At 39.0% G+C, this 20299-nt stretch overlaps 1 protein-coding gene across 1 annotated transcript in view; it reads left to right on the top strand.

Annotated features, from left to right (window-relative positions):
• Positions 1-3203: 3203 nt before the first annotated feature.
• The window catches only part of MRAP2 (melanocortin 2 receptor accessory protein 2), a 38650-nt gene continuing 21554 nt past the window's right edge, over positions 3204-20299 (top strand). The window contains exon 1 of the mRNA XM_007467330.1: positions 3204-3330. Coding sequence (XP_007467392.1) covers positions 3204-3330 — 127 coding nt within the window. The remainder of the gene's footprint in view (positions 3331-20299) is intronic.

Below are 20299 nucleotides of genomic sequence, written 5' to 3'. Positions count from 1 at the left end.
GGACCTTTTCACCTATGGTCTCCCTCCATCCTTAAATAGTTCACTTAGAAGAACAGGAATGATGTCAGGGAGAGAAAAAGAAGGAATGAAAAGACACTCTCTCTGTGGTAGGTAAGTGGTTGATGCTTCTTGGTATCTGACTCTTTTACAGATGTCTTGCTTGCTAGCTCCTGGCTGGCCCTGTGCAGGTGGTGCTAATGCTTCTTTCTGAGCCGATGGGAAGACCCTCTGGCCCCATGGGCCTGGGAGGCCATGGATGGGGAACCACTGTGCACGGATGTGGAGAAAAGCATAGACATGGGGAGTGATGCTCAGAGCATGGAAAACACTCTCTCATCTTTATTTTCTCCATTGTTTCATGTACTTTTTTCTATTTTCCATTTTTGACACCAGATGAAGCCCTGTGCCTCCCTCTGCTTATTACATTGGCTATAATGCTGATTTCCAATAAAAATGATATGCTCAAACCAGACTTCATCTTGTTTTCCTTAAAAAAAGAGAAATTATTACCATATTTTTGACTTGATGAAACATCATGAATCCCATGATGTACGTTTCTCAGTACGATTTTTAAACCATTGAAACGAATGCCTTTTGACTTATTTTTTATTATAGTAATTTTAGTCATTTGTCTAGACCACACAGATCAATTAACCACATGGTGAAGTTGATAGGAACTGGCTGACTGGGGAGTTGGTGTTGTCTAAAGAATAAACCTAGGCTTTTCTATCCCAGACTAGCACTTCTTAGCTTATAATAATAGTGCTGGCTACTCTTGATTGACCTCAACCTCGGTCCTGGCTATGCACATTTCATGCAACATCACATTTAATCTTTACAGCAACTCCACGATGTAGGTACTGTTATCACCTTCATTCTCCTGATGGGAAAACAGAAGCTCAGATCATTTTTTTCCCATGGCTCTCAAGGCGGGGAGGGGTTGGAAAACTTTTTCTATAAAATATCAGAAAGTAAATATTTTAGGTTTTCGCGGCTCTACTGTAATCTCTGTCACAACTACTCAGCTGTTATAGTGCTAGAGAAGACAAAAGATACAAGCGAGGGTAGCTGTGTTCCAATAAAGCCTTATTTATAGACTCTGATATTTGAATTTCACATAATTCTCTCAGGTCATGAAATAATATCATTGTTTTGATTTTTTTCCCCAACCGTTAAATATATTAAAATATGTTTCACTTGCAGGCTATACAAAAACAGGTAGTGGGCTGGACTTACTGATTCCAGTGTAGATGACAAGAGTATGCAGAGAAGGAGGGGTGGGTTAGGATGACGTGGTAGGAGGAATACTCCTGCCGGGGGGAACGGTATGTGTGTCCATTGCAGGGAGCATGAAGTATTTGAGGAACTACAAGAAATCCAAGTGCGGCTTGGTATAGGGGAGGAGGCAAGATGAGAGGAGACAGCAGGGCTCAAGCCATGACCTTGTAAGACATTTTAAGGATTTTAGACTTTGTCCTTGGAGCAATGGGAAGCCATTTAAAAGTACTGAGCAAAAGAGTGACAAGGGCAATTTGTCTTTTTAAAAGATCTTTGGCTGATGTGTGGAGAATGGATTGCAACGGATCCGTAAGAGTAGAAGCAGAAAAAACAGGGGTCTCAAGAAGTGGGCGAGGTGGATGGTGATAGTGTCAATTAGTGACTGTAGCCAGACCACTTCCTGCCAACAGCAGGAAGTCAGGATGGTCGGTTTTGCAGATGAGGAAAATGTGGCTGGGAGAGCTGAAGTGTCTTCCCTGGCAACATAGCAAATGGAGGGAGAACAACGATGAAGACCCTCGTCTATTTCATCGTCGAGGGAAATCAACTCTTGTTCAAATACTAGAAATGCCAAAGAAGATATGGTGGTAATGATTTTATGTTATTTTTGTGCTGGTATTAGGAAGGTAACTGAATCCTTACTCAGAGGTCAGCTTTTCTTAAAATTTGTGTAGCTTTCTTTCCCAAAGGACAATTGGTACATTCTCTTCTACCTTTGGAGGAGTGATTCACCTGGCTGGGCACTCAGAGTCACCCTCTAACTCTGATACTGGCACGTGTCTCTGGGTCAGAGCACACCATCTTTTGAATAGTAGGATGTGAGGGGTTGGAGTCTGTTTCTATGGGGTCCAGGACTGGCCTGGGGAAGAACGGAAGAGGGAAAGGTGAGACTCGTGCCTTGGGCCAGAGGGGTGGTGGTGATTTTGCCTCAGTTTCTCTGGGGGTTGTGCCCTAATGGCAGTGGTGGGTGGTACTGCCCCGTGGGGGGTGGGAGAAGGGGAGCTTCAGAAAGCTCTTGTGGAGTGGGATCTAGTGGTTATACTGCTCAGTGGATCTTGGTTTTGGCTGGTACTTTATTCAGATTTCCCCTTATATTACTGTTGTCACTTAGTGTTCTTTCCCCATTATTAGGGGAGGTCTCTGGAGTCCTGGTCTAGCATCTCTTCCTAGCCCACAATGTATGGTGCCTCACATACAGCAGATGCTCAGTACTGAATATTGGCTCTGTGGACTTGTTGCCTTTGGTGTCCATGCTGCACAGCACAACCTCGTCTCGCAAAGAAGTCAGCATTTTTAAATCTCAAATGATAACAAACAAGGCATTGGGACATCCTGAAAATAGGACAGATTTCAGGAGTTAGCAGTGACCAAGATTAGGGATTCCACTGAGGATCTTCTCCAATGATGTGACTTTCGTTGTCCCCTTCTTTTTTCTCCACCCCTATTTCATAAGACATAGGTCGCATGTCTTTATTTTTGCATGGTAGGTGCCCTGTAGAGGTCTACTGAGCTGCTTCTCTTCTGATACTAATTTTATTTATTCTCTGTAGACTCTGCATAGGTGGTGATAGGTGATGTGGCTGAAGTCGTGAGCTCAGAGATTTTGATACACTCTCCCCCTCCTTACTTCCTTCTTTCATCAGTTATTGGAAGTTGGTTATGTGCCAGGCACTGGGTTAAGTTCTGGGGGAACGACCATGAAAGAAGATATGGCCTCTGGTTGCAAATAATGCATACCAGTCTCGTGGAGAGACAAAAGGAAGTAATGATCACTGGGAATGCAGGCAGCCAGGGAGGGCTGGCCCTGACCTGGTGGATAGGACCTCCCTGAGGCCGTTGCCTGCTGACCTCCTGAATGGGGTCAAGGACAATGTGGATGAGTTAACAGACTCTACACTTGCCTTTCTCCATTTCTGCAGGTGGAGATGTCTGCCCAGAGGTTAGTTTCTAACGGGACGTCCCATCAATCTGCATCTAATTCTGATTACACCTGGGAATATGAGTATTATGAGATTGGACCAGTTTCCTTTGAAGGACTGAAGGCTCACAAATGTAAGTCTTGTGCAATTCCCCATTGAAAGCATGATGTGTGTTTGCTTTAACCTGTGAAATCCCCAGTGTTTACTTTTCCTGAACATTCTTTTTATAGAAATCTGTCCTCTACCCCCAAATCCCTGGAAAACACTCCCTCCAAATATAGGCTCATTGCTCAAGGACGTATAATATGAGTGACGAAGAACTTGAAAGATTCCCTTAGTGGAGGAACATGAATCAATGTCACTTTCAAATTGAGATTTAAAAAAAATTAATGATGCCAGCTCTCCGAAACCATGTGAACATTTGGACCATCAAAAATGTGTACACAAATAGAATCTGGAACTCTAATTTGAAGAACCTTCTCTTGTAACAGTCCTCAACATCCTTTCAGCCCCGCTGGGCTTCTGGGGCTGTGGAAAGCAGTCTGTCTGTGTGTGTTTGTAGTGATGGACCAGAATAGCCCGCAGCCATTCCCAGCTCTGTGTTATAGGCATGCATTGTGCTTTGTGTTATTGGAGTGATTAATGATCCAGCACAGAGCAAGGACATATAACTCTATGAAAGGTTACCGTTCACCTCCAGTCATAACTGCCTGCTGACTGGCCAGCATGCAGCAGCTCAGTTTCCTTAAGCAGAGTTGACATGATAAGCAGAAACTGCTGCCCACTACTGGGTCCTGTCGTGGTTACCCCATAAATATTCCAGAGATGTTTGCTTGTTTCAGAATGAATGTCCGCAGCACCATAAAAGTCGTAGGTTCTTATCTGGCTCAGATTAATGGAACATGCTAGGAAATACAAGACAGACTAGAATTGAAGATGCAAATGTGGCCAAGGAAATGCTTTCACTTCTTTCGTGTTTCCTGGCCGCTGCCACTCTAAGCTGTCTTGGCATTCATGATTCCTCACTCCTACTTGCAAAGTGGGCTTTCTATTTTTTTCAGCTTCATTGAGGTATACTTGACAAATAAAATTGTAATATATTTAAAGTATACAAAGTGATAATTTGATATATTTTATATATTGTGAAAAGATTCCCCCCCATCGAGTTAATTAACACATCCATCACCTCAGGAATGTATTTGTTTGATTGTTTATTCATTGGTGAGAACATTTAAGTTCTATTCCCTTGCAAATTTCAATTGTACGAAACAGTGTTATCAACTATACTTTCCATGTTATACATTAGATCCTTAGATCTTATTCATCTTATAGCTGAAAGTTTATACTCTTTTACCAACCTCTCCTGATTTCCCCAATCCCCCAGCCCCTGGCAACCACTTTTCTACTCTATTTCTTTGAGTTCGACTTCTTTTCTTTTTTTTAGAGTCTGCATATAAGTGATGTCATGCACTATTTGTCTTTCTCTGTCTAGCTTATTTCACTTCATATAATGCCCTCCAGTTTCACAAATCTTGTCATAAATGACAGTATTTCCTTCTTCTTAAAGGCCAAATAATACTCAAATATCTATTTATCTATCTGTCTATCTATAACATTTAATTAATCCATTCATCCATGAATAGACAGTTAGGTTGTTTCCATACCTTGGCTATTGTGAATAATGTTACAATGAACATGAGAGTATAGATAACCTCTTCAAGATAACACTTTCATTTCTGTTGGGTATATATCCAGAAATGGGAAAGCTGGATCATATGGTAGTTCTACTTTTAATTTCTTGAGGAAATTTCATGCTGTTTTTCATAGTGGCTGCACCAGTTACATTCCTACCCACAAAGCACAAGGGCTCCCTTTTCTCCGCATCCTCACCAACAGTTGTTATCTCTTGTCTTTTTGGTAACAGGCATTCTAACAGTGGTGAGATGATATCTCCTTGAGGTTTTGAATTGCATTTTTCTAAAGATTAGCAATGTTGACCACATTTTCATGTACCTGTGGACCATTTGGATATCTTCTTTGGAAAAATGTCTATTCAGGCCCTTTGCCCATTTTTAAATTGCATTTTTATTTTTGCTATTGAGTTGTATGAGTTCCTTGTATATTTTGGATATTAACCCCTTACCAGATATGTGATTTGCAAATGTTTCCTCATATTCCATAATTTGCCTTTTCATTTTGTCGATGGTTTCCTTTGCTGTGCAGAAGCTTTTTAGTTTGATGTACTCCCACTTGTTTATTTTTGCCTTTGTTCCCTTTGCTTTTGGTGTTAAATCCAAAAACTCATTACCAAGAGTGATGTCAAGGAGCTTACCCCTGTGTTTATGACCGTTATTTTGAATTCTCACTAAGATCTGTTTCTGGAGATTTATCTTATTCTTTTCTTTGGAATATATTCCTCTATTTCTTCAGTCTCCTTGACTCTCTGTTTTGGTTTCTGTGCATTAGATAAAAGAGCCACCACTCCAAGTCTAGCAGAGTGGTCTTATATAGGAAATGAACCTTGTCATTCAGCCAGGCCTGAGGTCTTAGTTTTCTCTCAAACTTGTATGATTGTTCAAGCAAACTTCTTTGTATTAGTAGCTCCTAGTAATTGAGGGTGTGTCAAGACCTGTCTGTGTCTGGAAGGAGGGGATTGTGGTCAGTGCCTAGATGCCGTTTGATTAGAAGCAGAACCTCAGGCAGCAGCTGCAGAGTAAATAGTTAAATTCTTTCCAGGGAGAAACTGGGAAATGGGCATTTTGTCTACTCCTTCTGTGCTGAGCCTGGTGGAAAGCCATGGAAGGGTGCTGTCAGGCTTTTTAAGAACTACAGTCCTGTCGGACTCATGGCTATCAGAGCTAGGATATCAGGCAGTCCCTTGGGCAGCAGCTGCAAAAGCTGGGGCACCAGACTTGTATAAAAGCTCCTTCCAGGGAGATACTGACAACTTGGTTTTTTATTATTGGAGTGGGCTAGAGGAAGAAGGCAGGGAAGTATCTGTTGGCTTCACTGGTCCCTGGGAAGGATCACAACTGGCCCCTAGATGCCTGATAATTTAGAAGTCTGGCCCTCAGGCATCATCTTCTAAAGTAAGCAGATAAACCCCTTTCAGAGAAAGACTGGGAAATGGGTGTTTTTGCGTGATCCCCCTGCACTGAGCCCTGGCGAGATAGTCATGTGTGCTCATGAAGAACTGCTCCTTTGTTTGCTGTAACCTTGGATTCTCATGGACAAAAGCCCTGTCTGCTTTCAGAGCTAGATGTTTAGGAGGCTTGTCTCTCTAGTGGGAGTCTTTTTTTTAATTGAGGTAAAATCAGTACATAACATTATGTAAGTTTCAGGTGTACAAAATTCTATTTTAACATCTGTGTACACTACAAAGTGATCATCACCAAAGGTCTAGTTATCCACCACCACCATACAGTTGACCCCTTTTACCCATTTCACCTGTCCCCTAACTCCCTTCCCCTCTGATAACCACTGATCTGTTTTCTGTGTCTATCAATTTTTTGTTTGTTTTGTTTGCTTGTTTTAGATTCCACATATGAGTGAAATTATACAGTATTTGTCTTTCTCTATGTATTTCACTTAACATAATATCCTCACGGTCTATCTATATTGTCTCAAATGGTAACATTGCATTCTTTTTTATGACTGAGTAATATTCCATTTTCTCTGTGTGTTTGTACCATCTTCATTATCCATTCATCAATTGATGGACACTTAGGTTGTTTCCAAATCTTTGCTATTATAAATAATGCTGTGGATTGGTTCAAGATGGCAGAGTAGAAGGATGTGCTCTCACTCCCTCTTGCGAGAGCACTGGAATCACAACTAACTGCTGAAAAATCATCGACAGGAAGACACTGGAACTCACCAAAAAAGATACACCACATCCAAAGACAAAGGAGAAGCTGCAATGAGACGGTAGGAGGGGCACAATCACAATAAAATCAAATCCCATAACTGCTGGGTGGGTGACTCACAGACTGGAGAACACTTATACCACAGAAGTCCACCCACTGGAGTGAAGGTTCTGAGCCCCACGTCAGGCTTCCCAACCTGGGGGTCCAGCAACGGGAGGAGGAATTACTAGAGAATCAGACTTTGAAGGCTGGTGGGATTTGATTGCAGGACTTTGACAGGACTGGGGGAAACAGAGACTCCACTCTTGGGGGGCACACACAAAGTAGTGTGTGCATTGGGACACAGGGGAAGGAGCAGTGACCCCATAGAGACTGAACCAGACATGTCTGCCAGTGTTGGAGCATCTCCTACAGAGATGGGGGGTGGCTGTGTCTCACTGTGAGGACAAGGACACTGGCAGCAGAAGTTCTGGGAAGTACTCCTGGTGTGAGTGCTCCCAGAATCCGCCATTAGCCCCACCAAAGAGCCCCAGTAGGCTCCAGTGTTGGGATGCCTCAGGCCAAACAAGCAACAGGGAGGGAACCCAGCCCCACCCATCAGCAGACAAGTGGATTAAAGTTTTACTGAGCTCTGCACAACAGAGCAACAGCCAGCTCTACCCACCACCAGTCCCTTCCATCAGGAAACTTGCACAAGCCTCTTAGATAGCCTCATCCACTAGAAGGCAGACAGCAGAAGCAAGAAGAACTACAATCCTGCAGCCTGTGGAACAAAATCCACATTCACAGAAAGATAGACAAGAAGAAAATACAGAGGGCTATGTACCAGATGAAGGAACAAGATGAAACCCCAGAAAAACAACTAAATGAAGTGGAGATAGGCAACATTCCAGAAAAATAATTCAGAATAATGATAGTGAAGATGATCCAGGACCTCAGAAAAAGAAAGTAACTGAAATGAAAAATACACTAGAAGGAATCAATAGCAGAATAACTGAGGCAGAAGAATGGATAAGTGACCTGGAAGACAGAATAGTGGAATTCACTGCTGCAGAACAGAATAAAGAATAAAGAATAAAAAGAAATGAAGACAGCCTAAGAGACCTCTGGGACAACATTAAATGCAACAACATTCGCATTTTAGGGGTCCCAGAAGGAGAAGAAAGAGAGAAAGGACCCAAGAAAATATTTGAAGAGATTATAGTCAAAAACTTCCCTAACCTGGGAAAGGAGATAACCACCCAAGTCCAGGAAGCACAGAGAGTCCCACACAGGATAAACCCAAGGAGAAACACACCAAGACACATAGTAATCAAACTGGCAAAAATTAAAGACAAAGAAAAAGTATTGAAAGCAGCAAGGGAAAAACAACAAATAACATACAAGGGAACTCCCATAAAGTTAACAGTTGATTTCTCAGCAGAAACTCTACAAGCCAGAAGGGAGGGGAATGACATTTAAAGTGATGAAAAGGAAGAACCTACAACCAAGATTCCTCTCCCTGGCAAGGATCTCATTCAGATTCAATGGAGAAATCAAAAGCTCTACAGACAAGCAAAAGCTAAGAGAATTCAGCACCACCAAACCAGCTGTACAGCAAATGCTAAAGGAACTTCTCCAAGTGGGAAACACAAGAGAAGAAAAGGACCTACAAAAACAAAGCCAAAACAATTAAGAAAATGGTCATAGGAACATACATATCGATAATTACCTTAAACATGAATGGATTAAATGCTCCAACCAAAAGACACAGCCTCGCTGAATGGATAAAAAAGCAAGACCCATATATATGCTGTCTACAAGAGACCCACTTCAGACCTAGGGACACATACAGACTGAAAGTGAGGGGATGGAAAAAGATATTTCATGCAAATGGAAATCCAAAGAAAGCTGGAGTAGCAATACTCATATCAGATAAAATAGACTTTAAAATAAAGAATGTTACAAGAGACAAGGAAGGACACTACATAATGATCAAGGGATCAATCCAAGAAGAAGATATAACAATTATAAATATATATGCATCCAACATAGGAGCACCTCAATACATAAGGCAACTGCTAACAGCTATAAAAGAGGAAATCGACAGTAACACAATAATAGTGGGGGACTTTAACACCTCACTAACACCAATGGACAGACCATCCAAACAGAAAGTTAATAAGGAAACACAAGCTTTAAATGACACAATAGACCAGGTAGATTTAATTGATATTTATAGGACATTCCATCCAAAAACAGCAGATTACACTTTCTTCTCAAGTGCGCACAGAACATTCTCCAGGATAGATCACATCTTGGGTCACAAATCAAGCCTCAGTAAATTTAAGGAAATTGAAATCATATCAAGCATCTTTTCTGACCACAACGTTATGAGATTAGATATCAATTACGGGGAAAAAACGTAAAAAACACAAACACGTGGAGGCTAAACAATACGTTCCTAAATAACCAAGAGACCACTGAAGAAATCAAAGAGGAAATCAAATACCTAGAGACAAATAACAATGAAAACACGAAGATCCAAAACCTATGGGATGTGGCCAAACCAGTTCTAAGAGTATATAGTTTATAGCAAGTTTATAGCTATACAATCCTACCTCAAGAAACAACAAATGGGCTTCCCTGGTGGCGCAGCGGTTGAGAGTCTGCCTGCCGATGCAGGGGACATGGGTTCGTGCCTTGGTTCAGGAATATCCCACGTGCCGCGGAGCGGCTAGGCCCGTGAGCATGACCACTGAGCCTGCGTGTCTGGAGCCTGTGCTCCGCAACGGGAGAGGCCACAACAGTGAGAGGCCCGTGTACCACAAAAAAAAAAAAAAGAAACTACAAACATCTCAAATAAACAATCTAACCTTACACCTAAAAGAACTAGAGAAAGAAAAACAAACAAAACCCAAAGTTAGTAGAAGGAAAGAAATCATAAAGATCAGAGCCGAAATAAATGAAAAAGAAACAAACAAAACAAAGCAAAGATCAATAAAACTAAGAGCTGGTTCTTTGAGAAGATAAACAAAATTGATAAACCATTAGCCAGACTCATCAAGAAAAAGAGGGAGAGGACTCAAATCATTAAAATTAGAAATGAAAAAAAGAGAAGTTATAACAGACACCACAGAAATAAAAAGCATCCTAAGAGACTACCACAGGCAGCTCTATGCCAATAAAATGGACACCCTGGAAGAAATGGACAAATTCTTAGAAAAATATAACCTTCCAAGACTGAACCAGGAAGAAATAGAAAATATGAACAGACCAATCACAAGTATTGAAATTGAAATTGTGATTAAAAATCTTCCAACAAACAAAAGTCCAGGACCAGATGGCTTCACAGGTGAATTCTATCAAACATTTAGAGAAGAGCTAACACCCGTCCTTCTCAGACTCTTGCAAAAAATTGCAGAGGAAGGAACACTCCCAAACTCATTCTATGAGGCCACCATCACCTTGATAACAAAACCAGACAAAGATACTACAAAAAATGAAAATTACAGACCATATCACTCATGAATATAGATGCAAAAATCCTCAATAAAATACTAGCAAACAGAATCCAACAACACATTAAAGGATCATACACCATGATCAAGTAGGATTTATCCCAGGGATGCAAGGATTCTTCAATATACACAAATCAATCAATGTGATACACCATATTAACAAACTGAAGGAGAAAAACCATATGATCATCTCAATAGATGCAGAAAAAGCTTTTGACAAAATTCAACACCCATTTATGTTAAAAACTCTCCAGAAGTTGGGCATAGGGGGAACATACCTCAACATATTAAAAGCCATATATGACAAACCCACAGTAAACATCATGCTCAGTGGTGAAAAACTGAAAGCATTTCCTCTAAGATCAGGAACAAGACAAGCATGTCCACTCTCATCACTATTATTCAACAAAATTTTGGAAGTCCTAGCCACGGCAGTCAGAGAAGAAAAAGAAAGAAAAGGAATACAAATTGGAAAAGAAGAAGTAAAGCTGTCACTGTTTGCAGATGACATGATACTATACATAGAGAATCCTAAAGATGCCACTAGAAAACTACTAGAGCTAATCAATGAATTTGGTAAAGTTGCAGGATACAAAATTAATGCACAGAAATCTCTTGCATTCCTATACACTAATGATGAAAAATGTGAAAGAGCCAAGGGAGGAAAGTGGCGGGGAAGGGGGCGAGAGGTGGGATGAATTGGGAGACTGGAATTGACATATATACACCAATATTTATTAAATGGATAACTAATAAGAACCTTCTGTATAAAAAAAATTAAATTAAAAAGATAATGCTTCAATGAACATAGGTGTTTTATATATCTTTGAGAATTAGTGTTTTCATATTCTTCAGATAAATACCTAGAAGTAGAATATTTGGATCATACGGTAGTTGTATTCTTAATTTTTTGAGGAATCTCCATACTGTTTTGTATAGTGGCTGCACCAATTTACATTCCTACCAATAGCGCTCAAGTGTTCCCTTTTCTTCTCATCCTCTCAAACACTTGCTATTTCTTGTCTTTTTGAGAGCCATTCTAACAGTTGTAAGGTGATATCTCATTGTGGTTTTGATTTGCATTTCTCTAATAGTTAGTGATATTGAACATCTTTTCATGTGCCTTTTGGCCATCTGTATGTCTTCTTTGGAAAGATGTCTATTCAGATTCTCTGCCCATTTTTTAGTAGAGTTGCGTGTGTTTTTTGTTGTTGTATTGTCTGTGTTCTCTATATTTTTTATATTAACCCCTTTTGCATATATGATTTACAGATTTCTCCCATTCAGTAAGCCTCCTTTTTGTTTTGATGATGGTTTCCTTCACTGTGCAGAAGCTTTCTAGTTTGATGTAGTCCCATTTATTTATTTTGCTTTTGTTTCCCTTGCCTTTGGAGTCAGATCTCTGAAAACATCACTAAGAATGATGTCAATAAGGTTACCACCTATGTTTTCTTCTAGAAATTTTATGGTTTCAGGTCTTATATTCAAGCCTTTAATCCATTTTGAGTTAATTTTTGTGTATGGTGTAAGATAGTGATCTAGTTTCATTCTTTTGCATGTGGCTGTCCAGTTTTCCCAACACCATTTATTGAAGAGACTGTCCTTTCCCCATACTATTTCCTTGGCTCCACTGTCATAGATTAATTGTCCATATATGTGTGGGTTTATTTCTGGGCTCTCTCTTTTCTTCATTGATCTGTGTGTCTGTTTTTATGCCAATATCATACTGTTTTGATACTATAGCTTTGTAGTATATTTTGAAATCAGGGAGTATGATTTCTCCAGATTTGTTCTTTCTCAAGATTGCTTTGACTATTCAGGATCTTTTGTGGTTCCATACAAATTTTAGAATTATTTGTTCTAGTTCTGTGAAATATGTCATTGGTGTTTCATTAGGGATGGCATTGAATCTGTAGATTTCTTTGCATAGTATGGACATTTTAGCAATGTTAATTTTTCCAGAATGCAGAATATCTTTCCATTTATTTGTGTCTTCTTCAGGATTTTTTTGTCAGAGTCTTACAGTTTTCAGCATAGAGATTTTCACCTCCTTGGTTAAATTTATTCTTAGGTATATTATTCTTTTTGATACAATTGTAAATGGAATTGTTTTCTTAATTTCTACTTATGATAGTTCATTATCAGTGTATAGAAATACCAGAGTTTCTGTATATTGAGTTTGTATCCTGCAAGTTTACTGAATTCATTTTTATAGTTGTAACAGTTTTTTGGTGGAGTCTTCAGGGTTTTCTACATATAGTATCATGTCAGCTGCAAATAGTGAAAGTTTTCCTTGTTCCTCTTCAATGTGGATGTTTTTTATTTCTTTTTCTTGTCTAATTGCTAAGACTTCCAATACTATGTTGAATAAAAGTGACAAGTGTGGGCATCCTAGTCTTGTTCCTGGTCTTAGAGGAAGAGTTTTCAGTTTTTCTCTGTTGAGTATGATGTTAGCTGTGGGTTTGTTTTATTGATACATGGCTTTTATTAAGTTGAGGTATATTTCCTCCATACCCACTTTTTTTTCCCATGCTATCCTGTTACATTTAATCTCAGCAACTTGCATACAAGAACTCATTCAAGAGAACATTATATAAGTTTATAAGCCATATTAAGTTGTACCAAAAAGCTTTGCTGTCCTATAAACAGCCCTGAAAAACATGGTGTTTCTATTTTGTACTTAGATGATACTTTTTTAAAAAGTTAAAGTATAGTTGATTTACAATGTTGTGCCAATCTCTGCTGTATAGAAAAATGACTGTTATACACATACATGCATTCTTTGCCATTAAAGTTTATCCCAGGAGAATGGATATAGTTCCCTGTGCTATACAGTAGGACTTTGTTGTTTATCCATTCAAAATGTAATAGTTTGCATCTACCAACCCCAAACTCTAACTTGACCCCTCTCCCTCCCCCCTCCCCCTTGGCAACCACAAGTCTGTTCTCTATAGCTGTGAGTCTATTTCTACTTTGTAGATAAGTTCATTTGTGCCATATTTTAGATTCCACACATATGTGATATCATATAGTATTTGTCTTTCTCTTTCTGACTTATTTCACTTAGTGTGATCATCTCTAGTTGCATCCATGTTGCTGCAAATGGCATTATTTCATTCTTTTTTATGGCTGAGTAATATTCCATTGTATATATGTACCCCATCTTCTTTATCCATTCATCTATCAATGGACATTTAGGTTGTTTCCATGTCTTGGCTATTGTGAATAGTGCTGCTATGAACATAGGGGTGCATGTATCTTTTTGAATTATAGTTTTGTCTGGGTAGGAGTGGGGTTGCTGGATCATATGGTAGGTCTATTTTTAGTTTTCTGAGGAACCTCTGTGCTGTTTTCCATAGCGGCTGCACCAACTTACATTCCCACCAACAGTGTAGGAGTGTTCCCTTTTCTCCACACCGTCTTCAACACTTGTTATTTGTAGGCCTTTTAATGATGGTCATTTTGACTGGTGTGAGGTGGTACCTCATTGTAGTTTTGATTTGCATTTCTCTAATAATTAGTGATGTTGAGCATCTTTTCATGTGTCTATTGGTCATCTGTATGCCTTTTTGGAGAAATGTCTATTAATATAGTCACTTTGTTGAGAGTTCTTGTAAATGGATGTCGACTTTTGTCAAATGCTTTTTATGCAATAATTGATATGATCATATGATTTTTATCTTTCATCCTGTTAATGTGATGTATCATGTTGATTGATTTGCAGATACTGAACCATTTTTGCATCCCTGAAATAAATCCCTCTTGTTCATGGTGTATGATCTTTTTAATGTATGTTAAATTCAGTTTGCTAATGTTTTGTTGAAGACTTTTGCATCTATTTTCGTCAAAGATATTGGTGTGTGATTTTTTTTCCCCTTGGTATTCTTGTCTGGCTTTGGTATCAGGATAATATGGCCTTGTAAAATGAGTTGGAAACATTTCCTCCTCTTAATTTTTTTGGAACAGTTTGAAAAGCCTAGGTATTAAATCTTCTTTGAATGTTTGGTAGAATTCACCAGTGAAGTCGCCTGGTCCTATACTTTTGTTTGTTTGGCAGTTTTTTAAAATCACTGATTCAATCTCCTTATTAGTAATTGGTCTATTCAGATTTTCTGTTTCTCCATAATTCAGTCTTAGAAGATTGTGTGTTTCTAGAAACTTATCCATTTCTTCTAGGTTGTTGAATATGTTGGTATATAGTTGTTCTTAGGAGTGTCTTATAATCTTTTGTATTTCTGTGGTATCAGTTATAATTTCTCCTCTTTCATTTCTGACTTTATTTGATTCTTCTCTGTTTTTTTTCTTGGTTAGTCTAGCTGATGGCTTGTTGATTTTGTTTATCTTTTCAAAGAACCAGCTCTTAGTTTCATTAATCCTTTCTATTTTTTTTCATTTATTTTGGGTCTGATCTTTATTATTTCCTTCCTAATGCCAACTTTGAGCTTTGTTCTTTGTTTTCTAGATCCTTTAGGTGTAATGTTAGATTGTTTATTTGAGATTTTTCTTGTTTCTCGTGGTAGGCCTGTATTGCTATGAACTTCCTTCTTAGAATCGCTTTTGCTGCCTCTTATAGATTTTAGTATGTCATATTTTTGTTTTCATTTGTCTTTAGGTATTTTTTAATTTCTCCTTTGATTTCTTCAAAGATTCATTGGTTGTCCAGATTAAATGTTGTTTAATCTCCACATTTTTGTGTTTTTTACAATTTTCTTCCCATATTTGATTTCTAGTTTTATACCATTGTGGTGGGGAAAGATGCTTAATATGATTTCAAACTTCTTGAATTTATTGAGACTTGTTTTTTGGCTTGTTTAACATGTTATCTAGCCTGGAGAGTGTTCCATGTGCACCTGAGAATGAGTACTCTGCTGCTTTTGGATGAAACGCTTTGTATATATCTATTAAATCTGTCTGCTCTAATGTGTCGTTTAAGCCTAATGTTTCTTTATTGATTTTCTGTTTGAATGATGTATCCATTGATGTAAGTGGGGTGTTAAAGTCCCCTACTGTTAGTTTGTTGTTGTTAATTTCACTCCTTAGGCCTGTTAATATTTGCTTTATGTATTTTGGAGCTCCTATATTGGGTGCATATGTATTTTTTAAGTGTTACATCTTCTTGCTGCATTGACCTCTTTATCATTATATATATCCTCTTTGTCTTTTATTACATTCTTTGTTTTAAAGTCTACTTTGTATGATATGAGTATAGCTACACCAGCTTTCTTTTAGTTTCCATTTGCATGGACTATCTATCCCCATCCTTTCACTTTTAATTTGTGTGTGTCCTTACTTCTGAAGTGGATCTCTTGTAGGCAGCATCCAGATGGGTCTTGTTTTTTTATCCATTCAGTCACTCTGTGTCTTTTGATTGGACAATTTAGTCCACTTACATTTAAAGTAATTACTGATAGATATGTACTTATTTCCATTTTGTTAATTATTTTCGGATTGTTTTTGTAGTTCCTCTCTGTTTCTTTTTCTCTTTCTCTCTTCCCTTGTGGTTTCCTGGCTGTCTTTAGTGTTATGTTTAGGTTAATTCCTCTTTCTTTTGTGTATTTACTATAAGTTTTTGTTTGTGGCTACCATGGTTTACATATGACACCCTATGCATATAATGGTCTGTTTTAGGTTGATAACAACTTAAATTTGAACACATTCCAGAAGGTTACTTTTTTTTTTACTCCCTCCTTCATGTTTTATATTTTTTGACATCTTTATGACATCTATATAGATGTATATATACATCTATATATATGACATCTTTTACATTTTTTACTTTATGCATATTTTAACTAATTATTTTAGTTTTAGTTAATTTTTCTATTTTTTGTCTTTTAATCTTCATTCTTGCTTTATAAGTGATTGATCCATTACCTTTACTACTGACTTACCTATTCTAGTGAGATTTTTACTCAGGTATGTTTTTATGTTATTAATCAATGCCATTTCTTTTTAGCTTAAAGAAGTCTCTTTAACATTTTTTGTAAGTCCAGTTTAAGGGTGATGAACTCCTCTAGGTTTTGCTTATCTGGGAAACTCTTAAACTCTTCAATTCTGAATGATAACCTTGTCAGGTAGAGAACTTTTGGTTGGAATGTTTTCCTTTCAGCACTTTGAATATGTCATGCCACTCCCTTCACCTGCTAAGTTTCTGCTGAAAAATTTACTGATAGCCTTATGGGGTTTCTCTTGTATATGTAAAGGGTTTTTTTTGTTTGTTTTGTTTTGTTTTAGCTACTTTTAAGATTCTCTCTTTATCTTTGCCTTTTATCATTTTAATTATGATGTGTCTTGGTGTGGACCTCTTTGGGTTCATCTTATTTGGAACTCTCTAGACTTACTGGACCTGGATGTCTATTTCCTTCTTCAGACTGGGAAAGTTTTCAGCTAATATTTCTTCAGATAAGCTTTCTGGCCCTTTCTCCTCCTTTTGGACCCCTATAATGTGAATGTTATTCTGCTTGACATTGTTCCAAAGGTCCCTTGAGATATCTTTACTTTTTAAAATTCTTTTTTTTGTTTTTGCTCCTGTGTCTTAGTGAGTTCCATTGCTTTGTCTTCCTGGTGTGTTCTGCTTCATCCAGTCTGCTGTTGAACCCCTCTAGTTTGTTTTTCAGTTCAGTTATTATATTCTTCAGCTCTTTAACTTCTGTTTAGTACTTTCATATATTTTCTCTTTCTTTGTTGAAGCTCTTACTATGTTGCTCCATTCTTCTCCCAAGTTCAGTGAGCATCTTTATGACCATTACTTTGAACTTTTTATCAAGTAGATTGCTTATCTCCATTTCATTAAGGTCTTTTTCTGAGGTTTTGTCTTGTTCTTTCATTTGGGACATATTCCTCTGTCTCCTCATTTTGAGTAACTCTCTGTGTTTGTTTCTGTGTATTGGGCCAAAAAGCTGCCTCCTCCAGTCTTGAAGGAGTGGCCTTGTGTAGGAAATCCTGTGGGCCCCAGATGCCCTGGCCACTAGAGCTGGGCACTCAAGGGGCATCCCCTGTATGGGCTGCATGTGCCAGCCTGCTGCAGTGCAGGGGTGGGCAGGGGTCTTGCCCAACCCAGCTGTGGCATGCAGCTGTAGCACAGGGGTGGGTGGAGCTCTCATTGAGGCACACCTACTGGCACTAGCAGGTTAGAGGGAGACTTCCAAAATGGCACCCACCAGTGCTGGCATTAGCAAGGTAGAATGAAATCACAAGAATGGCATCTGCCAGTGTATCCATCATCAGAAAGAGTCCCAGCAGGTTCCTGCCTTTCCAGCAGATGCTTGAAGATTAGTTAATGGGTCTCCTTCATGAATAGTCCAGGTGCTTTTCAAATGGGTGTTTTTGTGCTGGATTCTGGGGCAAGGGAGTCTGTGAGCCCTTTAAAAAGCAGGTTCTCCATTCCCTACAGATCTATGTTTTTCCTGGACGTAATCCTCATTGGTTTTCAAAGCCAGGCATTTTGGGGGCTTGTCTCTCCTATGCAGGCTGTGAGATTTGGGGTGCTTGCTATAGAGCACAGACCACCTCACTCCTTAGAGAAAAGTTCTGTATTTTTGAGATCCCTCCCAATTGTGGGTCGCTGCACCAGGGTGGAGATATTTTTTTTGGTGAGACTGTGTTTCTGCATCTCCTAACTGTCTCAATGCTGTCTTTTTATCCTTTGTTGTGGAGGCTCTGTTTGTCCAGTTTTCAGGTCTTTTTTAGAAGGAAGTATTCCTTATGTAGTTGTAGATTTGTTGTGTCCATGGGAGGAGGTGAATTCAGGATCTTCCTACACCACCATCTTGAACTGCCTCCAGTGGGGCTCTAGATGTGTGGTCTGAACCCTTCCTCAGGGAGAGTGTGGGAGTTGGGGTTACCTCAGATTGCTATGTTGCTGTGCTGGGGGTGGGGTTAATGGCAAGAGTGTGTCTCAGCCTTTCCTACTCATTTGGATGTGAGTAGGAAATCATTTGTCAGATGTGTAGGAGTTGCTCAGATGGTTTCTGGATCTCTTTCAGAGGGAATTGCTCCATATGTAGCTGTATATCCCATGTGTCTGTGGGAGGAGGGGAGCTCAGGAGCCTCCTGAGTCTCCATCGTGGTCAACTCCCAATTCCAGCTAATAAAGTACTTAGCCTTTGTTCCCACTCCCTCATTGCAGGAAGGACCACAAGAGCCGGGGCGTCATATATAGGTCCTGGGGCCTGGATGCTACTGATTGCTGATGGCTGTGGCAGACCATCTGGCTGGGCAATTAGAGGGACAGGAGCAGTGATACCCTGGCTGGTTCCTGCTCTCTGGTCTCCAGCGATGGGACTGTAAAGGGCTTCGGAGTTACTAATTTCCTGGATCAAGAGCTTTCTATTTTTGTTCCTTAAAAATCGTTAACTAAACCACATATCATTTCCTCCTGAAGTGAATAGTAATAATTAAATGCTTTTGCTCATTCCTGTATTGATGTCTTCTCAGTAGTTCTTTGTGGAAGTAAAAAAAAAAAAAAGTACATGGAATCCATTAGGATGTGCTGTCATCAATTATCTGATGGAGGGCTGTTGCCATCAGGGTGTGAAATCACCCCCTTTAACTTACTTTGATTCTTTAATCTGTTATTTTCTGGGAAAATCTGTAGGTTAGGATACTTGCTGTTAAGAATTTTAGCGAAGTCAAAATGACTGGGCAAATTGCCATATATTTCCCTGTAATATAAGCTTTTACAGCTTGGTGACACAGATTTTATTTTTGTGTCATTTTGCGCCTGTCTCTTTTTCTTAGTTTAAGGGGCAGAGAAAACAGCCTGCTGCTGTAGTTTTGGTTGGTGCATTTCCAGAAACAGTTGAAAATCTCTTTTTCTTAGTTTAAGGGGCAGAGAAAACAGCCTGCTGCTGTAGTTTTGGTTGGTGCATTTCCAGAAACAGTTGAAAATCTCTTTGGGGCATATTACATTTAGAAATGATTATAGCTGGAAAAAATTCCTGCAAAATGTAGGGAGTACATACTTACTTTACTCACTATATCATTAATAAGGAGTGCTTTTATTTTTAACATTCCCATTAGGAAAACCCAAAAATTCCTGGGTGGGTCCTTACTGTTTTGATTAAGAGATCTGATTAAAGTAGAAGCCCTTAGCTTCAGGAACAAATCCCAAGACATACAGGAAAGTAAGTCAACTATTGTACTGTGTACCTTGGTATAGTCTCTTCCACTTTAAAATGCTGTAATTTTGGCCTTCAAGTGTGTCTCCTTGTTTGGCTGAACAAAATTCAAAGCCAGTTAGGTGCAGTTTCGAAAGAATAAAAGCGAGTCATTTCAATGGGAAGCACTTATGAAAATAGGAATGACCATAGCAATTACCTTCATTTATTTGACCTGTAATGGATCTTCATAGCAATAGCTACATCTCTAGTTAGACTAAGTTCTCCTGCCTGCTGAAATTAAGATTCCTACCTCCAAAGCGTCTTTCATCTGAGAAACAACCTCTGATGGTCATTGTAAATTCTCCTTTTGCCTTCAGTTTTGGATCTGGTATTAAACCTTATATCTATCAGAAGTGGACATATATCTGACATACACTGGGTACCAGCAGAATGGACATTCATTCATTCTGCACGTATTTGTTGAGTACCTGTTATGTGCAGCACTATTTTAAGCACTGAAGATACAACAGTGAACAGAAAAGACAAAACACTTTCTCATATGGATCTTGCATTTTACTGGGAGAGAGATAATAAGTAAGTTAAATAGATGAACTATGCCAGATGGTGATAAAATA

This window comes from Lipotes vexillifer, unplaced genomic scaffold (assembly GCF_000442215.2).
Source record: "Lipotes vexillifer unplaced genomic scaffold, Lipotes_vexillifer_v1.1 scaffold554, whole genome shotgun sequence".
In the NCBI taxonomy this organism is placed as follows: domain Eukaryota; kingdom Metazoa; phylum Chordata; class Mammalia; order Artiodactyla; family Lipotidae; genus Lipotes; species Lipotes vexillifer.
Note: the sequence above shows the minus strand (reverse complement) of the source record. Positions and strands in the feature narration are given on the sequence as shown.